At 44.9% G+C, this 17,282-nt stretch overlaps 1 protein-coding gene across 5 annotated transcripts; it reads right to left on the bottom strand.

The window, feature by feature from the left end:
* Nucleotides 1-1,644: 1,644 nt before the first annotated feature.
* On the bottom strand, nucleotides 1,645-17,220 carry QTRT2 (queuine tRNA-ribosyltransferase accessory subunit 2). Of its 5 annotated transcripts, XM_074808284.1 has the most exons (9): nucleotides 16,941-17,039; nucleotides 15,408-16,146; nucleotides 14,953-15,008; nucleotides 12,675-12,751; nucleotides 9,521-9,730; nucleotides 8,371-8,570; nucleotides 5,612-5,763; nucleotides 3,974-4,091; nucleotides 1,645-2,977 (listed from the first exon to the last, which is right to left on the bottom strand). In XM_074808284.1, the coding sequence occupies exons 4-9, from the start codon at nucleotides 12,747-12,749 to the stop codon at nucleotides 2,716-2,718; spliced, it is 1,017 nt and encodes a 338-aa protein (XP_074664385.1). In that variant the 5' UTR covers nucleotides 12,750-12,751; nucleotides 14,953-15,008; nucleotides 15,408-16,146; nucleotides 16,941-17,039; the 3' UTR covers nucleotides 1,645-2,715. The 5 variants fall into 5 exon arrangements, with proteins under 5 accessions (XP_074664385.1, XP_074664378.1, XP_074664404.1 ...); XM_074808277.1 differs by lacking the exon at nucleotides 15,408-16,146 and having other exon boundaries at nucleotides 16,941-17,220; XM_074808303.1 differs by lacking the exons at nucleotides 12,675-12,751; nucleotides 14,953-15,008; nucleotides 15,408-16,146; nucleotides 16,941-17,039 and adding exons at nucleotides 11,689-11,766; nucleotides 12,057-12,540.
* Nucleotides 17,221-17,282: the final 62 nt, after the last annotated feature.

Below are 17,282 nucleotides of genomic sequence, written 5' to 3'. Positions count from 1 at the left end.
GAAAGGAGAAAACATTTTTGTGATAAATCAATTTCTTTTTTTTTTGCTTAACACCTTTTAAATCATACCTTTGAAACTATCAAAGAGTCTGCAATATTAAGATAGCTTTGAAAGGAGCAAGTTACTGAGCAGAATACTGATGAAGTGGTCAGTAAGGCACAGGATTTAGCATTTCACATGTGGCCCTGCCAGTTATTCTCATCAGAAACAGAAGAGCATGAAAGATTTTTCTTTATCAAGGGAAAGGTCACACTAAAAGTTGCTAAGGGAAGGATCTTCAAGGGTCTAATTTTTTGTAACACCCCATCTCTTTTGTATTCTGCTCTGCTCTTTTGTATTCTGCCATTTGGGGATGGATGACAGTCAAGGATGTTTTTGCAGTCTTCTGTGCTATGTAAAGTTAACTTAGTACAGGAATTTTTCCACTCAGTTATTTCAATTTTCACTTTTCCATGAAAAGTTTAGTTTTCTTCATGTAGTTTTCTTCCCCATATTAGGGCAAAAAGTCTGTTTTTGAAAGAAATTACATCTCTGCTTGGGCATAAAATACAAAGCTTTCTAAGTTAGCATGAAAAATGTTGCTTACTTTTTACAATCTGAGCTAGGAGGACTGGCAGGTAGATTGAACACTTGTGTAAATACAACATGTTAAGGTTGTTCCAGGGTTAGTGCAGTTTGTTACATTTGTGTTCCTCAGATAATGAGCAGATGCAGCTGGTCAAATTTTGCCCAACAGGAAATTGTTGTGCAGCTCTGGTAGACGCATGCACACATATACAAGAAGCAGAGAACCCTCACAAGAAAACCTGACTGGTATGACTGGAGAACGAACAGGAGCACAGCAGTATGGAAAGACTTGAAGGGCCAGAAGGAAAAACAGAAGGGTTATTGAGAATGGCATGTTAAAGGCACTTAGCAGGTCACCAAGATCCCAGTACAGCTACGTGCAGCTTCTCAGGACCCCCAGGTTGGGAGACAAAGAAAAATGAGTAAATCCTCATGATTCAGAGAGGTGGGACGGGATAGGGAGACTGTTCACAGCCAGCTCCCAAAGGGCACAAAATGGCACTTCTGAAATCAGCAACAAGGCTACCAACCCAAGAAGAATGCAGGCAGCGTGAGGGACACATCCCTTACCCTCTGTGTCTTCACAGGGCATCCCTGACAGGCCTCTTGGACACAAGCATCTTGGTCCCCAAGTGCTGGGCTGACTCGTGCATTTTGGTGATTGTATGTGGATATGTGTCAGTGAATAAGAAGTTTTAAAATAGTCACTGTTGCCTCCCATGAAGTTTTGCACTGGCACTTGCTACATTATAGAAACACACTGCAGAAACAAGCACTGCGAGGTCCCAACACTCCCATCCTATCCTGCATTCCTCTTGAAAGAAGTATAAAATATTTCATTAGAACTCCCTGATCTTTAAGATAGGCAGATCTTCTACCTCACACTGTACATCCTGGACACCATCTCCAAGCCTCCCTTGGACTCCTGCGCCATGACTCCTACTCCTAGATGAGTCACTGTCCTCCATCAGGCTGCTAGGGCAAGTTTCCTGGGGACATCTTCTTGAGCACTGCACTCAAGCACTCCAGCACGCCACCTCTGTCACACCTGAGGAGCCAGGGTAATGAATAACAAAATTTTTTTATTGTAACAAAATTTTTTTATTGTAGCTTTGTAACATAAACTGAATACATCCAGGATTCCAGAATACAGGGCATTAAAAAAAACTGAATAAAAGGAATGTGACATAACTAAGTCATATTTTAAAACAAGGAGCCACCAGACTTTGTTAAACACCTTTTCCTGCGACGCATCTCCTCCGCAGCCCCATCTCACCCTGACATTTGTGCAGCCTGCTATCTGACCAGCGCTAGGACAGCTGGAAAGAATGGTACATTCATTATCATCCACATGCTAGTGCAGGAGTGAAATCTTAGTCCACACAGGTGAAAGGGTAGAGTCAAAAAAGACCTTCTACAGCAGGACATGGATTAAACACTTTCTCTTCTTTCTGGCTCTAATGTAACAGGCGGGGACTCCCAAGGCAGGGGTTTTCAAGGCCAGGCTGAGGTGGAGGGCCTCCTCCTGGCCCAGAGAACGTTCTGCACTGCAAGCGGCCTGAGGGAGAAGTACACATACAGCCCCTCGTGCCACGGAACACAGCAGCCCTTCCAGTCAGTTCTTTTCAGGGACAGAGATACTGGCAATGGTCACAAGTTAACAGCACGTTAGACTGAGGTGGGATCTCTCATCAAGGAGCTGCATGATGGGACAACCACACCACCAGGATTTTCTAGAAAAATAATTACCTGTCATATCCATTGGGTATGTCCCAAACAGCTGCTGAGCCTCCAGGTAGCTGGATTAATTTTATGGCCTGCTTCTTGGATCACAAGTTCAATAATTCTGTCCTTCCACGTGGAAGACCAACAGTGAGTAACTGAAAACAAAGCTATCCATACTGGTCTTGTGAGCTGTTCAGGCTCTTCCATACCCCAAGAATGCACCAAGTCGATTAACTGAAAGGACGTTTGAATAAGATCTTCCTTCCCTGCCAGGAGGGGAGATCTTCAAATGTCTCCTTCAGATCCCTCCAGGAAGGAAGGCATTCTACTACTAACAGGTCCAGGTGACCCCGCTGGCAGCCCACGGTACGCAGTCCCACTGGACAAGGATGCAGCCTACAACCTCCTCTGTCCTCTCTGGACTCACTGGCCTGGCTTTGCATTTGCTGGGCCCTGAAGCACTTGCCTGAAGATACACTTTTTCAGCTGATCCAGTTTATTGTCTCTTAAGGCATCCCGTATGGCACTGAAGAAACTGAAGTAGTGCTGGAAGTTGTGCATCATGAGCAGGACACCGGCCAACAGCTCATTGGTCACGAGGAGGTGATGGACGTAGGCACGAGTGTGCCTCTGGCAACAGTAACAGGTGCATCCTTCCAGCACAGGACCAAAATCATCGTGGTATCTAAGGAGGAAGCAATGTTGGATAACAAAGGTAAGAAGACCCAATCAAGCAATAAAGAGTATCCAGTTACTACATGGCCTTTTACAGGGACCTGAGCCTTGTAGTCCTGGAGGGCCCAAATCCAGCTGCTGTAAGATGTGTTGACATCTAAGACCAGCACCGCTGGCACGAAGGACTTAAATCTCATGCCAGAACTCACTAGAGCACCAAAAGGCCACACATCTAAGTCAGATAAGAACTCTGCCTACATCACAGCTAACAGCAGAGAGAGGCCTTATCTGTGCCTTCCCTGACAGAAAAGCTGCAGAGCAAGACAAGCCTCACTAGCTATAGCACAGTCTATGAAGGAGGAGGCTACCAGAAACAAAGATTTACTGATTCCACTGTTCACAAAACAGTATTCCCCTCTACTGCGAGATGCACCGTTCTCACAAAGTGGAGAGAGGATGGAGCAGAGCAACACAGTTGTCTACTCAGACAGCCAAGTGGTAGCTGGGGAAAAGAGAAGGAAGGAGAGGTGGTAACACTGGCCAAAGTTTTCGTGAAGTATCCAGAAATTGCGGAATTGTCCTGCAGCTGCCCAAACTGAGTTGGAAAGTGGAGGCTCTCCATAGTTTAAATACAATCTAGCATCTCAAGATGACTCAAGTTAGCTGTGGAAGACCAAAACGATCCCTGAACAACCCTTGTGAAGCCACTGTCTTTCAGCTGGAACATAGTTATGAGCACAGTATGTCTGTCTGCTGGATAAATGATCAGAAAATCCCTGGCTTTAGGTCAGACGCAGGACAGCGCTTTCAGTCGTACGCTGTTGCCTGCTAAGCTAGAATGCTTGTCCAACACTCTCCATTCAATGTCCAGAAGCACTGCCTACAACACTACCATGTTTTATGAAGTCTCCCATTCACCTGCTGACCACATGCAATCAAATACAGAGGACAAAAGCACCATATTCAGTGATACAGCTGCAGGTACCCTCCTCATAAACTCACGTACCTTTTGTCCTTCAGAAATATCTCAAATGGTGTCATTTCTGGGTCAGCTTTGGAGATTTCATCCTGGTTGTCTTCAGCACCATTTTTCTCCAGGTCCTGGGCCCCATTTTGTTTTAAAACTGTTTTAAATAAAAAGATGACAGCCTTTTATGAACCGACAGCAAGGGCAGAAGAAGGGTAGCAACCTTACAGTAGGTATTTCTGCTACTCTCTTGTCAGATGAAAACTCCTGCCACTAGTTCCCACCTCATTCCTCTAGTAAGCAACTATTTTTCTTTAATTGTCATAGGCTAGTTAACACACATACAATTTTAGATGATTAAACCAGCAAGAGACAAGTGAAAACTAATCTACTAAACGTAATGAAGAATTAGAACTGAAACAACAGTATAACTTTTTGCTGCTCCACTGAGCTGAATTCTTAATAAAATGTCAAAAATATTTCCAGTCTGAACTGAATGCTGAATAGAATGCAGTCACCTGAAGAAAGTGATTTTATTGATATTTCATTAAGAGTAGACAGGCAACTCATCTGCATTCAATCATTCTACTTTCCATGCTGTCACCAAGCTCGGAGATTTAGACGCCTTTTAAAAAAAAAAAAAAAAAAATGGAATCAAAAGAGGCTGGTAGCACTAATGCAGAAGATGTAGATTCCACACCTGCCTTTCCAGCAGTCTATCTTAAAAATAAAAAATCACCCCATAATTTTGTAGGTTTGCTCTTAAGCAGGAGATTTATCCGGAAACCTCAGTGTTACTGTTTGCACAATCCATGTTTACTGAGTGTTAAACAGACACAGAACAAAGAGATTGTCCTTACCCAGAATAATATGATTTAAGAGTAAGGTCAGACAAGGTAAAGATCAACAAAGAGAAGGGTTAAAAAAATAGCAGCAAGCACAAAGAAACAAGATGTTCTGTTCTATTTAGCTGGTTTTGGATTATCCAGGCATGAAAAGCCGCTAGGTTCTACCCAGGAGGAAAAACGTAGAATGTTCTTCTGTATTAAAAACAATTAATAGGCCAAACCAAAACGGCTGCTTGAAACACATTTGATAGATGCTTTAATGGGCGATATACATGCTCCCATCTCACAGCATAATGAGGTAATGAGTTATGAACATCTCCTTTTCGTTTTGATATGAACTGATGAATGCAAGGACAGAGAGGAAAGCTGCCCAAAGAAATGGGATCACTAACTTTTGTCAGCTAGAAAGAAGAAGGGACTTTAAAAGTATATTCTTAAGACAGACACATAGTCAGTTAATTCTAGAGATCAAGTATCTTAAATCTCCACTTATACGTTCAGCCTTCACTGCTAATGGCAACAGAAAAATTGCCAATGATGTCGAACAAAACCCCCTCTGTTCAGTAAGTGTTTAAGAAATACCTGAGCATATTTTGGCTAATCAGACATTCAGATCCTAGGCTGAGGCCTCAAGATCACAACAGGTTTCACACCAAAACACCCCACCTTCAAAAGCAACGCTAGACAGTCGAATCCCAGTTTTTCCAGTGGTCACTGTACTTATTTCAGGAATAAAACATTCAGATATAGATTCCTCCAAAGCATGAATTATGCTTGCCACAGTACTGGCTGACACAGTAAAAATTATAATGACCATCAAGAAGCCTACCTGCTGCTTCAGGATCTGGATGGCAGTCATAACTGAAAACCAAGGCACAGCCTCGCTCTGTCACTTGGAAGGGAAAGAAGCTCTCAAAAATGTCTACTCCCCTTTCAATGCATTCAAGCACCTCATCTGGTTTGCCTACACCATGGATGATTCTGTAAGAGACACACAAGACGACAAATCTGGAATAGTCTGAGCAGAAGCAAGCAGGCACCTGAAGGAAAAGACACATGTGCAACACGTGCAGCTGCTCCCTGCAACTGCTAACCAACAGGCAAGTGGGTACAACAGTCACCACTCGGAATCCTGTGTACTTCCATTTCCCTACCTCCAACCTATCCAGTACGTGGCAGGCTTTTATCTGCCATTTAGAAGACAGCAATAATCCCTCATTTACTGCAAAAAACCCTCATTCTGTTTATTATGTTTGAAGTGATTTGGTTTCATTCACACACTCATAAATAGATTCAAAATTCACCTAACATCTATGCCATAGAACAGATATTTTCCTTAGTCGTGTTTGTGCCTCAGGGAACTACCAGTCTCCAGACACATTTTGCTTGGTAACTGTTTAGGAGACAGTCTAAGAAGACTTGATCAAGAGCAGCAGAGACAGCAGTAGATGGCTGGTCAAAGATACAGGTCCTTCAGGTGACAGACACATCATATAGCACCTGGAGAACTGCCTGGAGGAGAATGCACTAATGAGAAATGTCATTGGAAAGAGAAAAGTTCCTTGCTTTATTCTTCCCTCCTCTTTACATTCTACCTGCTCAAATGATTTACCCAGAAACCTGGGCTGTAACATCTCCTGGGACATGGCTTTAAGAGCCAGGAAGAGCCCCGCTGGATTGCCATCAATGGTAATAGAGATCCTGCTGTTAGCCAAATTCAGCTGGCAGCTTCCCTGAGGGTGAGTGAAGCAGAAGAGAACAGAGCAGTGCCTGCTCTCCTGCAGGTGCATTGCTGGGCTGACAGCAGCAGAAGCCAATGTAGGGCAATGATCTAAACAGATAATTAGGAAAAGACACAGGGGCTGATAAATGAAGTCACAAGGTGCCATTTTTAGTCACTTTTCTAAGTACTCCAATTAAATTGATGAGCACAGAATAAGAATGGGAGAAGTTTACAGCATGAGTCTCATGTTTCAGGCTCTCATGGCAGGGAGAAAATGATACTCAATAGTTCAAACAGTAGCTCTGCATATAAGATCAAAACCCTTGCTAAAATTTATCTTTGCACAGGACAAACATTTGTTCTTGCAAGGGTTCTGATGCTATTGAAAAGGAATATAAATTTTACCAAGATACTTCAGCATCTTTAGGTACACGAGAAGACTCTTTAGAGTACACTCATGAGATCATTTCACCACCACACAAAAAGCAGTCGCTTCTTGGGCGAAGCACAGAAAGTGTTTGTCTTCTACCGAATTTCATATCGGGGTGCAATACAGCTGCAAAACAAATTCCCCAGCCAGAATGGCAAGGGTGATTCAGGAAAACAGGATTGTCTGAAATTCACTTGAGGTACTTACAAGACCCTCTAGGGCTAATCAGCTTTCTTCCTACAAAGAGGTCAGGAACACTTGTCTTAACCAGACAAGCAAACTATTTGATAGATGAGGCAGATGCACTGGTAGCCACTAAGGTTAGCTGAGCAGATTGGGCTCTAATGCTCCCAGGGGATCTTTTAAGTAGCTCAACCAGACAGGATGGCAACAACACAGCAAGCCTTCTAATTGTCAGGAAAATTCAAACCCCAGGCACCACTAAGCATGAACAAGCTGCAACACCAGACAACGTGTTTTTGCATTTAATTTCCTTCTGAACACCATTAGGTCAGAGCAACGCTCAGCTAGTGGAGGGCAGCACAGCTACAGAAAGACAACGGGCCCTGAGTCTCTCTTCAGGAAATGATTTAAAAAGCACCCGTACTACTTCTGTTGCAACTGCTCTTGTAAGAGCAACCCACGCAAAAGCCAGCAAGTTCAACCCAACACTAAAAAATCCCTCCACTTCCGAACCACTAGCAAATATTAGCACATGTTTTCTGGAAGTCTTTAGTTACTGTTAGTCATTTATAAGAGTCAGGAATGCTGCCACTCCTGGCCTGTCTCTGGCACAGATCTGATGGGCATAACTAACAACTCAGAATACACAACGATCCCCACGCTATGCCAGAGAGAACACACTTGTTTTGGGCCAGGCTGCACCAGCTCTGGCAGCCCACAGGCTCAGTGCCTCTGGTACTAGGTCTCAGCTAGCTGCTGTAAGGTCGTGTAAGCACTGGTTGATTCTGTCAGCACCCCTCTCTGCTCTCCTCCAGTTCCAACCAGAGAACTGGAAACATGGCAGTTTTTCTGAGAAGAGGTCCCTGTAAAATAGGTTGATAATAATGTCCTTGTTCGAGCAGAACTTCAAGTAAACCATGGCCTCAGAGGCCAAATGCAAGCAGCCCAGACAGATCCTACCTGTAATTCTTCCTAGAAAAAGTAAAGATGACAAACTAAAATCTTGGTAATTCTCCAAATGCGGGGAATACTCAAACCCACAGCGTGAGCACAGCTTGGTGTCAACTGCAGCTAAAAACTGAAACAAGGGTTGAAGACTGCAGCCTGACAGTGGTAAAATTTATGCAGCCTGGCACACACACAGAGCTGTGCAATGCAGTGATTATTTCCTGCAGTGATATTGCACAGCAGCCTGTAGACACTCCTCATACAGGACAGATGGACTTCTTGGGATGTTGCCCACACAACTTACCTTGGTTTATCCTCTGGCAGCTCTGCTGTGACAGAAGCTATCAGTTTCAACTTGGTCTCCTTGGCCATGGTACATCCCTGGAAGCCATCTAGCAGAAAGCCACCCACAGGTCGCTTGGCAGTCTCTCTGGCTGATCTGAGCCTCTCTTCCAAGATATCTCCACCTTCAATTGCCCCAAACATTACACTTCCTTGTAGTTCCTGGCCCAGGAGAAAGCTGCAAGCGTTAGAGCATGCTCTGCCAAAGACATGGAAGACATCTCGCAGCCCAGACTCCAGATGCCCGCTACTTAAGCCCCACATTCCCAGGAACTTGCCAGAGCCACAGTGTTTTATCCCATGTAAGACTATTCCCCACACAACACCGTGAAGTCCAAGTGTAAAGTAGAAATGGAATTAGGAGAGAGAAGATTCTGCTCCTTACCTTGACACTAACTCACTGAGAATTTTGGTGCCATTCTTCCCACCTCCCTACAGAAGGCAAGAACCACAGCTCATCTTTGTACACGGCTTTTTACAGATGGCCCCTCAGCACTACGTGTGTCAGCGCAAAAATACAGCGCAGGGGCCGTTATCCTGGCTGTCAGACAATGAATTGCCTTTCAGGGGATGCCAGTATCAGCTCCTGTCACCCATTTTCCTTTGTGGTACAGATTCAGATAGTATGTCTCCTTTCACTGGAAGGGAGGAAAGTTTCAAAGCTGATGGAAGAACTAAAGAACAGCACTGGAAAATTCTAGCAAGTCCTCCCTCACTTGGAACCAAGGGGACTTCAGAGCAAAAACGTGGGGGTTCTGAATCTGACTGAGAAGATCCTACTTTGCCCATGTATTATATACATTATACGAAGGTAAGTGAAAGAAATGCACTACAGTTCAACAGCGGAAAAAAATTTTTTAAAAAATAGTTGTTCTCAACTAGTAGAGATGGGTATCCTGGTGCAGGAGGCAAGTTATTAAAAGAAGAGAGTGGCAGAAGGAAAACCCACTGTGTTATTGGTTATACCTCATCCAGAACTGTCACCTGAGCATTCTCTGATACATATGTGTGACATGATTTCCTACTAAATCACATCCTGGGACCGGCCCAGAACGCAGCACAAACCAAGAAGCAGCTGTGGTGCTACTGCCCTGGTATTCTGGGGACCTTACCGGTGATTTTTCTAGCAGCTGAAGGCATACATCCAGGAAGGAAAGTGACCTATCCACAGACTTCTTGGCCCTTTTTCTACCAACTTCCCCAGAGATGGTGTCTCCATCAGAGATGCACTGGAACCAGTCTGGCTGGATGGCCCGCTGTATGTCCATGAACTTGGAAGCTGTCATTTCCATGCGCCCTGAGTTTCCCCACAGGGACACTGTCTGCCAAGGAAGAATAGGGATGAACATTAGTTGCAAAGGTTAACAGATCTTAAGGGTCAAAGGAGAGAAGGAATTGGCCGGGTGAAACACCAGATACCAGAATGATACTTCACAGGTAAGTTCTCCAGGAGCATGGCTCAGATAATCAGCTGCACTTGGCAAAATGAGTGAATGGAGATGAATGACTGAATTGGGATTTCTGGGATACTCTTTGGTGAAACCATCATCCTCAACACAGTGACTTCTCCACGTGTTTGGAAGTCTCTGAGATAGAGCAGCTGGTCTATCCCCACACAAATTAGCAGCAGAATTGGAAAAAAACTAAAAAAAGATTTCATTCCCCTCAACCTTATGTTGTCACCTCATGAAAAGCAGCAAAGGCTGCAATGGGAAATACAGCTCATTAGTTTTATGTACACAGCGCAAAACCAAGAAACTATTTCCTCTTCTGAGCAGTGAATTCATACCACCCATGTGAATATACACAACATATAAACCACACTGCACACTGGGAAGAAAATACAAAAGGTTGTTAGACAACTTAACCTTAGAATCCAATGTTATTTTAGGTCCCAAATCCAGCTACTTAAGAAGGGATCAAAATACCAAGTGCAAAAGAAATACCCAGCTTTCAAACTGAGCCCAGGTAAGATACAGCAGGTACTCATTAGGATTTCACAGTCTTCTCAGTCTCTTCACACGTTTTCCATCCTGTGTACATGCATGGGCCCCCACCTTCCATCGTTACTCCATGCCACCCTCAAAAGATTTTAAAGCAAGACAGAAGCACCTGCACAGAGAGGTTATGTTACCCGAACACCTCTGGGCTAGCAGATGTCATCATTCAATTCAATAAACATTCAGCTTCACAAGATGTGACTGCAGCCACTGCAGCAATGGATGCTGCCATGTGTCATCCTATTCTGCAGAAGCTGTAATTAACCTGTGAGTGCAGCTTGGCAGTTGCTTTTGTTGTATTATTGTTAGACCTGTGACACTGCTGCCCCAAAATTTTAAAGGGGGTATTCAAGTAGGTTAAGTATTGGGTTCGAGCCCTTTAGAAGTTAGTCCTTTTCATCTGCAACTCCATTAGTGCTTTTTAAATGAGGAACGGTTTTCAGCTCTCAGAAATAGCTTATAGCTTGCAGTGTTATGGCGACTTTTTGTGGCTTGAGGGTTTAAACACATTCTCCTAGCCTATGCCAGACAGACAGATTAAGCAGTGCAGTTCTCATGCATACTAATTCACAAATTGAATTTGATCAGCTGATGCAAAAAGTATGAGCGGAATAATTATTTATTTTTTGTCTGGTCTCCACAAAAACCAAAAGGACTGTGCAAATACACCACGTCTATTGTCCATCCATTCATCTCTCCTGATTACTTTTGGTGCTATCAGACAATTTCACTAAATTTGAGTAACAAAGAAACAGGAAGAAGTCTCCAAAGTAATAACATTTTTATAAATTTCCCATTAAAAACACAAAAGGCAACTCCAAAGGAGGAAGATCCCAAATCAGTACCTGCAGAGTAAGTGGAATGCAGCAGCTGTATGTTGTTCTGCAGCTCATTGGCCAGTTAGTACCTGCTGCCTCTTATGTGAGAGCAGCAAGGAACAGCTGGTGAAGGCAGGCAAAGGAAAGTCAGAACTGTTTGAGCCAAAGGGCACAGGGTGTAACCAAGTCTAGTTACCTTCATTCTTCTCTCCAGAGGGAAAAAAAATGCTTTAATAAATAAAACAGCCAGGCAGCTTAAAGAACTGAGTGTTATACCATGATTATTTAAATCCAGCCTGTGCCAGGCTTTCCAGCACAGAATCCAGAGCTTTCTGTCCCACTGCTTTCAGAAAGCTTTCAGAAGTGTTTGTCAGCAGGGATCCAGCTGCAAGAAGGCCTTGCAACAAGGTGACAAAAAACTTTACCAGCTTCAAAAAAAAAGAAAAAAAAGACGAATCAAACCTGCAACACCCAGGCTTAGATCGCTTCTATCACCTCATAGCTGCACAACGGTGAGACAAGCTTCTGGTGATGCCTTCCCTGCAGAGAGACAGGACTCAGCCTGGTTCCCAGCAGCAAGGAATAAACACTGATAGCTGGATGGCAGAAGCTACCCTCTGTCATTCTCAGAATCATCCAGGTTGGAAAAGCCCTTGAAGCTCCTCCAGTCCAACCATGAACCTCACACTGACCGTTCCCAACTCCACCAGATCCCTCAGCGCTGGGTCAACCCGACTCTTCAACCCCTCCAGGGATGGGGACTCCCCCCCTGCCCTGGGCAGCCCATTCCAACGCCCAACAACCCCTTCTGCAAAGAAATACTTCCTGACCTTTCCCCAAACATGACTGTACCCAAACAGGCCTTGGGACTGACTGTACGTGAGCAGGTGTCAGGAGTGGCCCCTCCAGGCCAAAGCTGTGGCAGGCAGCAGTAGCGTGTGGATTGCACGGGGAACATGCGTGACTGTGGGATGGAACAGGCAAACACCCGCAACACTACGCACTCCTGGATTGCTGAGCCACCTTCCTGCAGAAATACTTAAGTTCTTCCTCTTTGTGGGCCTGTAGCTGATTGTAAATACACACACAGGGGTTCAGGTTCATTGCTTATCATGGCATCACTGTAAGCTAAAGCATATAAACTAGAATACATGTGTTTTCTTTATTAGCATATTAATCTCAACAGCATGGGTGTCCAGAGCTCTCCTTTCTATATGAATTGTCACTTAACTGCTCAGGGAACACACTGCCAAGTAAGAAAGCATCCAGCTTTATTTAGTTGGAGGTATGAGCACGTAAATGACATTCCTCTTTGTGCAAAGATTTATTTTTCTATAAAGCATAAAAAAAAAAAAAAATCTTGTGGCTGTCTAAGCACACCCACACAGATGAGGGGAGGGCTGGCAGCTTTCTTTTGGGAACTTGAAGTGGACCTTTCAAGTCTTTACCTTGTTGGTGTTGTAGCCAGATGGGCAGGGAGCCACCGGGTCATGAAGGGAGCAGTACAGCACCGTGTCTGGCATACCTGGGAACAGAGCGACAGACACAGGGTAGAGTTTCATGAAACAAAACAAAGCTAATGCAAAAACGTGGTTTGTAAATCCGCAAAGGGGAAGAGGGTATTCTCCCCCACACAAGTCCATCCATTCTGACAAAGAAAATATTGTTCATCTGATCTCTCAGCACCAATGGCAGCAGACTTTTCCCCCAGCTTTACTAGCTGCAGGGAAGAGAGTGCAGCATCAAGACAAACCATCAAATAATACCCTCTGGTTCTGCAGCCTACATAGCTCCTTTGAGATTTGTGTTTTTTCTCAATTAATACTCCTGATACAAAATGTGCCAGACCCAACAGCTGACTCACTTGACCACTCAACTGATACACTGGAGACATCTGACATTTGACACAATCTAAAGTGAGCAACAACCTCAGGCCTAGACTCTTAAGGAAGGACAACATATAGAGAGAGAACAGTGAGAAATTTATCATCCCTGTCAGATTGGAGGTTTCAAATGTCAGAAAGCTAGACAGTATGTCTCAAAAGATACAGTTTTCTCTTCACAGATAGTCACTGAAATTGGTGAGGCCTCCAAGAAGTTTCAGATAAAGAGATTTACAATTTTTCTTAAGTTGTCCCAAAGCAGTCAAAGTTTACTGAAAGTTGAGTGTAAACTTCCTTTGGAAATCCAAGCCATAACTTTGCTTATGTAATGAAACGCATGTCCAAAATTTTGATCTGCTTTTTTTAAGGGAAAAAAAAAAAAAAGCTTGATCTCTGTATATAGGACAAAAATGCTTAAACATTTTGAAAAATTGTAGTAATTTACATTATTTTATACATTCATAATGTATGTGCAACTGACACAAACAAAGCATATATAAAAATACCTCTGCTTTGATACAAGCATTAGCAACTCAAAAGTTTTTTTCTTGTAAAATCCGCTAGATTCCATATACAAAGGAGTCTGTAAATCACAGACATTAAAGACACGCCATCAGTTCGACAGGATTTACTGTATACCCAGCATAGCCTGAGACACGCAGCCAAACAAAGCATCCCAGAGAAGCTTGCTGACTTGGCTGATCATCCTACAGTTCTGAGCTCCCTCCCCAGATATAAATACAGGCTATGATACGGATATTCACACACGATGCTAACCCTGCATTCACTGTGCATTCGGGTTCCTTCGCCACACGAGCCTGACCACAGCGATCTCGGCTGCACAATGCACACGGTCAGGCTTTGACTGATCTGTTGTGACGACTGCAGGAAAAACCCAGGATAGTCACAAACACAGGAACTGCTGCTTTTACTCATTCCGATCACCAAGGTGTCAGAAACTGCTCCAAGAATGGAGTACAGGGACTGACGAAGATCACAAAGGCTTGGTGCAGTAGGTTAGGGCCATAGCAATGCTGACTGCTTTGCATTTGACTATCCGTAAGTAAAACTGAGTTTATTCCTAAAACTGACTCTTAACATGGAAAAACGGAAGGAGAATACAGGGAGCAAGTACAGGCTGACTGCTAAACTGACAGGAACAAAGAACAGGGGGAAAACGAGCTTCTCCACCTGCTTCTTTAGTTCCTCAAAACAAGTTCAACATGGGTCCCTCAGAGGCAGAAGTGTCCATCAGCTGAGACTGATTTGATGTGGGGTGCTTGGCCTGTTTATTCTTCATACTGGATGAAGATTTTCTGTTGGAAATTTTTGGAATCTATTGAGATCTTTGGAAACCTATTTTATGAGAATCAAAAAAGCCAGCTCGAGCAGATAATCTCAGGAAATGTATTTGAACAGCTGCATGGGGAAGGCTACCTTCATGAGAATTTCTGATTCTCTTGTCAAAAGAAGTCAGAAATTGCATCTGGCATCATTCTCAGCAGTGACTGGGGGCTGCAGTAAAAGCTCTCTCAGTTCTAGTCTCACCTTTTGGGCTAAACACATCTCAGTCAGTGCTGAAGCCCCCAAGGAGAAGGCTGCGTGCAGAAAAAAAGAAATAAAGCAAAACTACATATTTTTGTAGCCTGTTTGAAGGATTTCTGGCCATACTAGTAACAACATACTAGTTCAAGTCTTCCTTAGTGCCACTTTGAGTGATAAAATCCCTGAATGTGGAAAGCCTATGCATACATCTTTCTGCCTACTGTACTGCCTAAAAATGCACCCATGGGACGCACCCGCGTTATCTCTCCAGATGCACAAGCAAACACGCACACTTTACCTATGAATTTTGCAGCTCCTTCTTTATATTCTTCCAGGACCTCATGAAGTTCTGCCCTGCATCCAGATACAGAAACACATTAACTAAGCAAACAACTGTCAGTAAAGCAGTCTCATAACTAAGGCTTCTGTTCCCATGCTTAGGCGTTGTCTGAACTTGGATGGGTTTAGGCACTGATAGGTGTCATCCAGCCATCAGGCAGCAAAGCAAGGGCAGAGGGAACTAAACGCCAGAGACACAGAGCTCAAAAATCAGAGCTTACAGACCAAGGCACACATAATTCTGTGGTAAAAAGGCAGAGCTTTTACCCACACTGACCACTGAGTTGCCGGAGAGCATGAAGTCACACTGAGTCTTTCTGGGTAGCCTTACTAATGTGCATCACTCAACAACTACACAAAGCAGGGAGGGGAGAGATTTTATGATGTTGATTTTTCCTTTCAGTTGCTACTTACCTAACTAGTTTTGAGTTGACTGCTTCAAAAGCTGGTCATTCTGCTGGGAAGATGAGTGAATTTGCTAAGAGGGCTTTGGCCAAAACACTTGATTTGTGGAAAACAGACTCTACAACTCAAATAGAGTTACACAGCAGGTATGTTTTACTCTGGCCGGGGTGCAAGGGGATTTCTCCACAAAGCTTGCACACCCACAGCACATTTTACCAAAAACTTATAGAGTGTGGATATACACATTCATTGGATTACGTAACACAAATATCCACATGCATAAGCGAGGCTGGGTTAGTTCTAGAGGCTGGTGTCAGCAGTTTATGTTCTCTTTGCGCCTGCGCATTGCCTCCTGGGGGGCGTCTTCGGGGGGGCTTTTGGAGGAAGGCTCACAGTCCTCCTCACCTTGTACTCTTCCTTGGAGCATGTGCAGATTCTCTTGGCCAATTTCTTGAAGAACAAGAGTGTTTTGAGCCGGTTTACTCATTCTATCTTATCTAAAAGTACCAGTGTATCCACTTCTACTGTCCGTATATGTCTATCTTATTCATTACCAAGACTAAACTAGTTAGAGCACATCTGTTTCCCAAGGACAAAAACATAGTATTTCGCTGAACACTGCAGTTCTTGGTAGATTTTCACAGTAAACTGCTTTGTTTTGATGAACACAGTAGTCCTTGGTAAAATTCCACAGAACAGTCTGGGCAAGCAGGATTATTAAGCAATATTCAGGAATCATTATAAGTTCCTATAAGTAAATAAGTTGCAAAGCAGGTGATCATTTCCTTGTATCACACTCAAAAACTATGCAAGCCCTCTATGCCCCTTACCTTTATCTGCTTCCTACTAAGCCACTGCACCTCCCTTCGACAGGGAGGCAACAAAGGGGCAACCGACCTCAATATTCTCCCTTGCCCACGGGGAAAGGAGAATCATAGAATCATTCAGGTTGGAAAAGCCCCTCGGGATCATCGAGTCCAACCCTCAGCCCTACTCTGCAAAGTTTTCCCCTACACCACATCCCCCAACAGCTCATCCAAACGGCCCTTAAACACACCCAGGGATGGGGACTCCACCCCCTCCCTGGGCAGCCTATTCCACTCTCTGACCACTCTTTCTGGGAAAAAGTTTTTCCTCATGTCCAGTCTGAACCTCCCCTGTTGCAGTTTAAAGCCGTTCCCTCTCGTTCTGTCACTAATCACCTGTGAGAAGAGACCAGCACCAACCTCTCTACAATGTCCTTTCAGGCAGCTGTAGAGAGTGATGAGTCTCCCCTCACCTTCTCCTCCTCACACTGAACAGTCCCAGCTCCTTCAGTCGCTCCTCACAGGATTTATTCTCCAGGCCCTTCCCCAGCCTCGTTGCCCTCCTCTGCCCTCGCTCCAGCCCCTCGAGATCTCTCTCATATTGAGGTGCCCAAAACTGGACACAACCCTCCAGGTGTGGCCTCACCAGTGCAGAGCACAGGGGGACTATCACCTCCCCACTCCTGCTGGTCACACTACTCCTAAGAGAAGCCCTCCCACCCCTCGCGGTACTCACAGGGCGGGCAGGGCGAGCTGGGCCACGGCGGGGACGCCGCCGACCGCCTGCAGGGTGTCGCGGGTGAGGTGGGGCGCCGAGCCGGTCCGCGTGTAGAGCAGGCAGCCCGGCAGCGCCAGGGCGGCGGCCCCGCTCCTGCCCAGGCCCACCAGCGTCCCCAGCCGCCCGCCGCCCGCCCCGCAGAGCTTCACCTTCATCGCCGGCCCCGCAGCGCCGTTACCGGACAGGACTTGGGGGGGGGCGCGGGCCTTCCCGCTTGCCGTCCCTGCCCCAACCGCCGCCCGCCACGTCATCAGCGCGCGCCGGCAGCGGGAAGCGGGGGTGGGGGGAGGCCCCTCCCTT

The sequence above is a fragment of the Strix aluco genome, chromosome 2 (genome assembly GCF_031877795.1).
Source record: "Strix aluco isolate bStrAlu1 chromosome 2, bStrAlu1.hap1, whole genome shotgun sequence".
NCBI lineage: Eukaryota > Metazoa > Chordata > Aves > Strigiformes > Strigidae > Strix > Strix aluco.
Note: the sequence above shows the minus strand (reverse complement) of the source record. Positions and strands in the feature narration are given on the sequence as shown.

Coding starts and splice junctions, on each gene's coding strand:
- QTRT2 (XM_074808277.1), bottom strand. CDS start 17,137: ATGAAGGTGAAGCTCTGCGGGGCGGGCGGCGGGCGGCTGGGGACGCTG. Junction 12,752..14,952: donor AGGAGCTGCAAAATTCATAG/GTAAAGTGTGCG, acceptor CTCTGTTCCCAG/GTATGCCAGACACGGTGCTG. Junction 9,731..12,674: donor CTGGCTACAACACCAACAAG/GTAAAGACTTGA, acceptor CTTCCTTGGCAG/ACAGTGTCCCTGTGGGGAAA.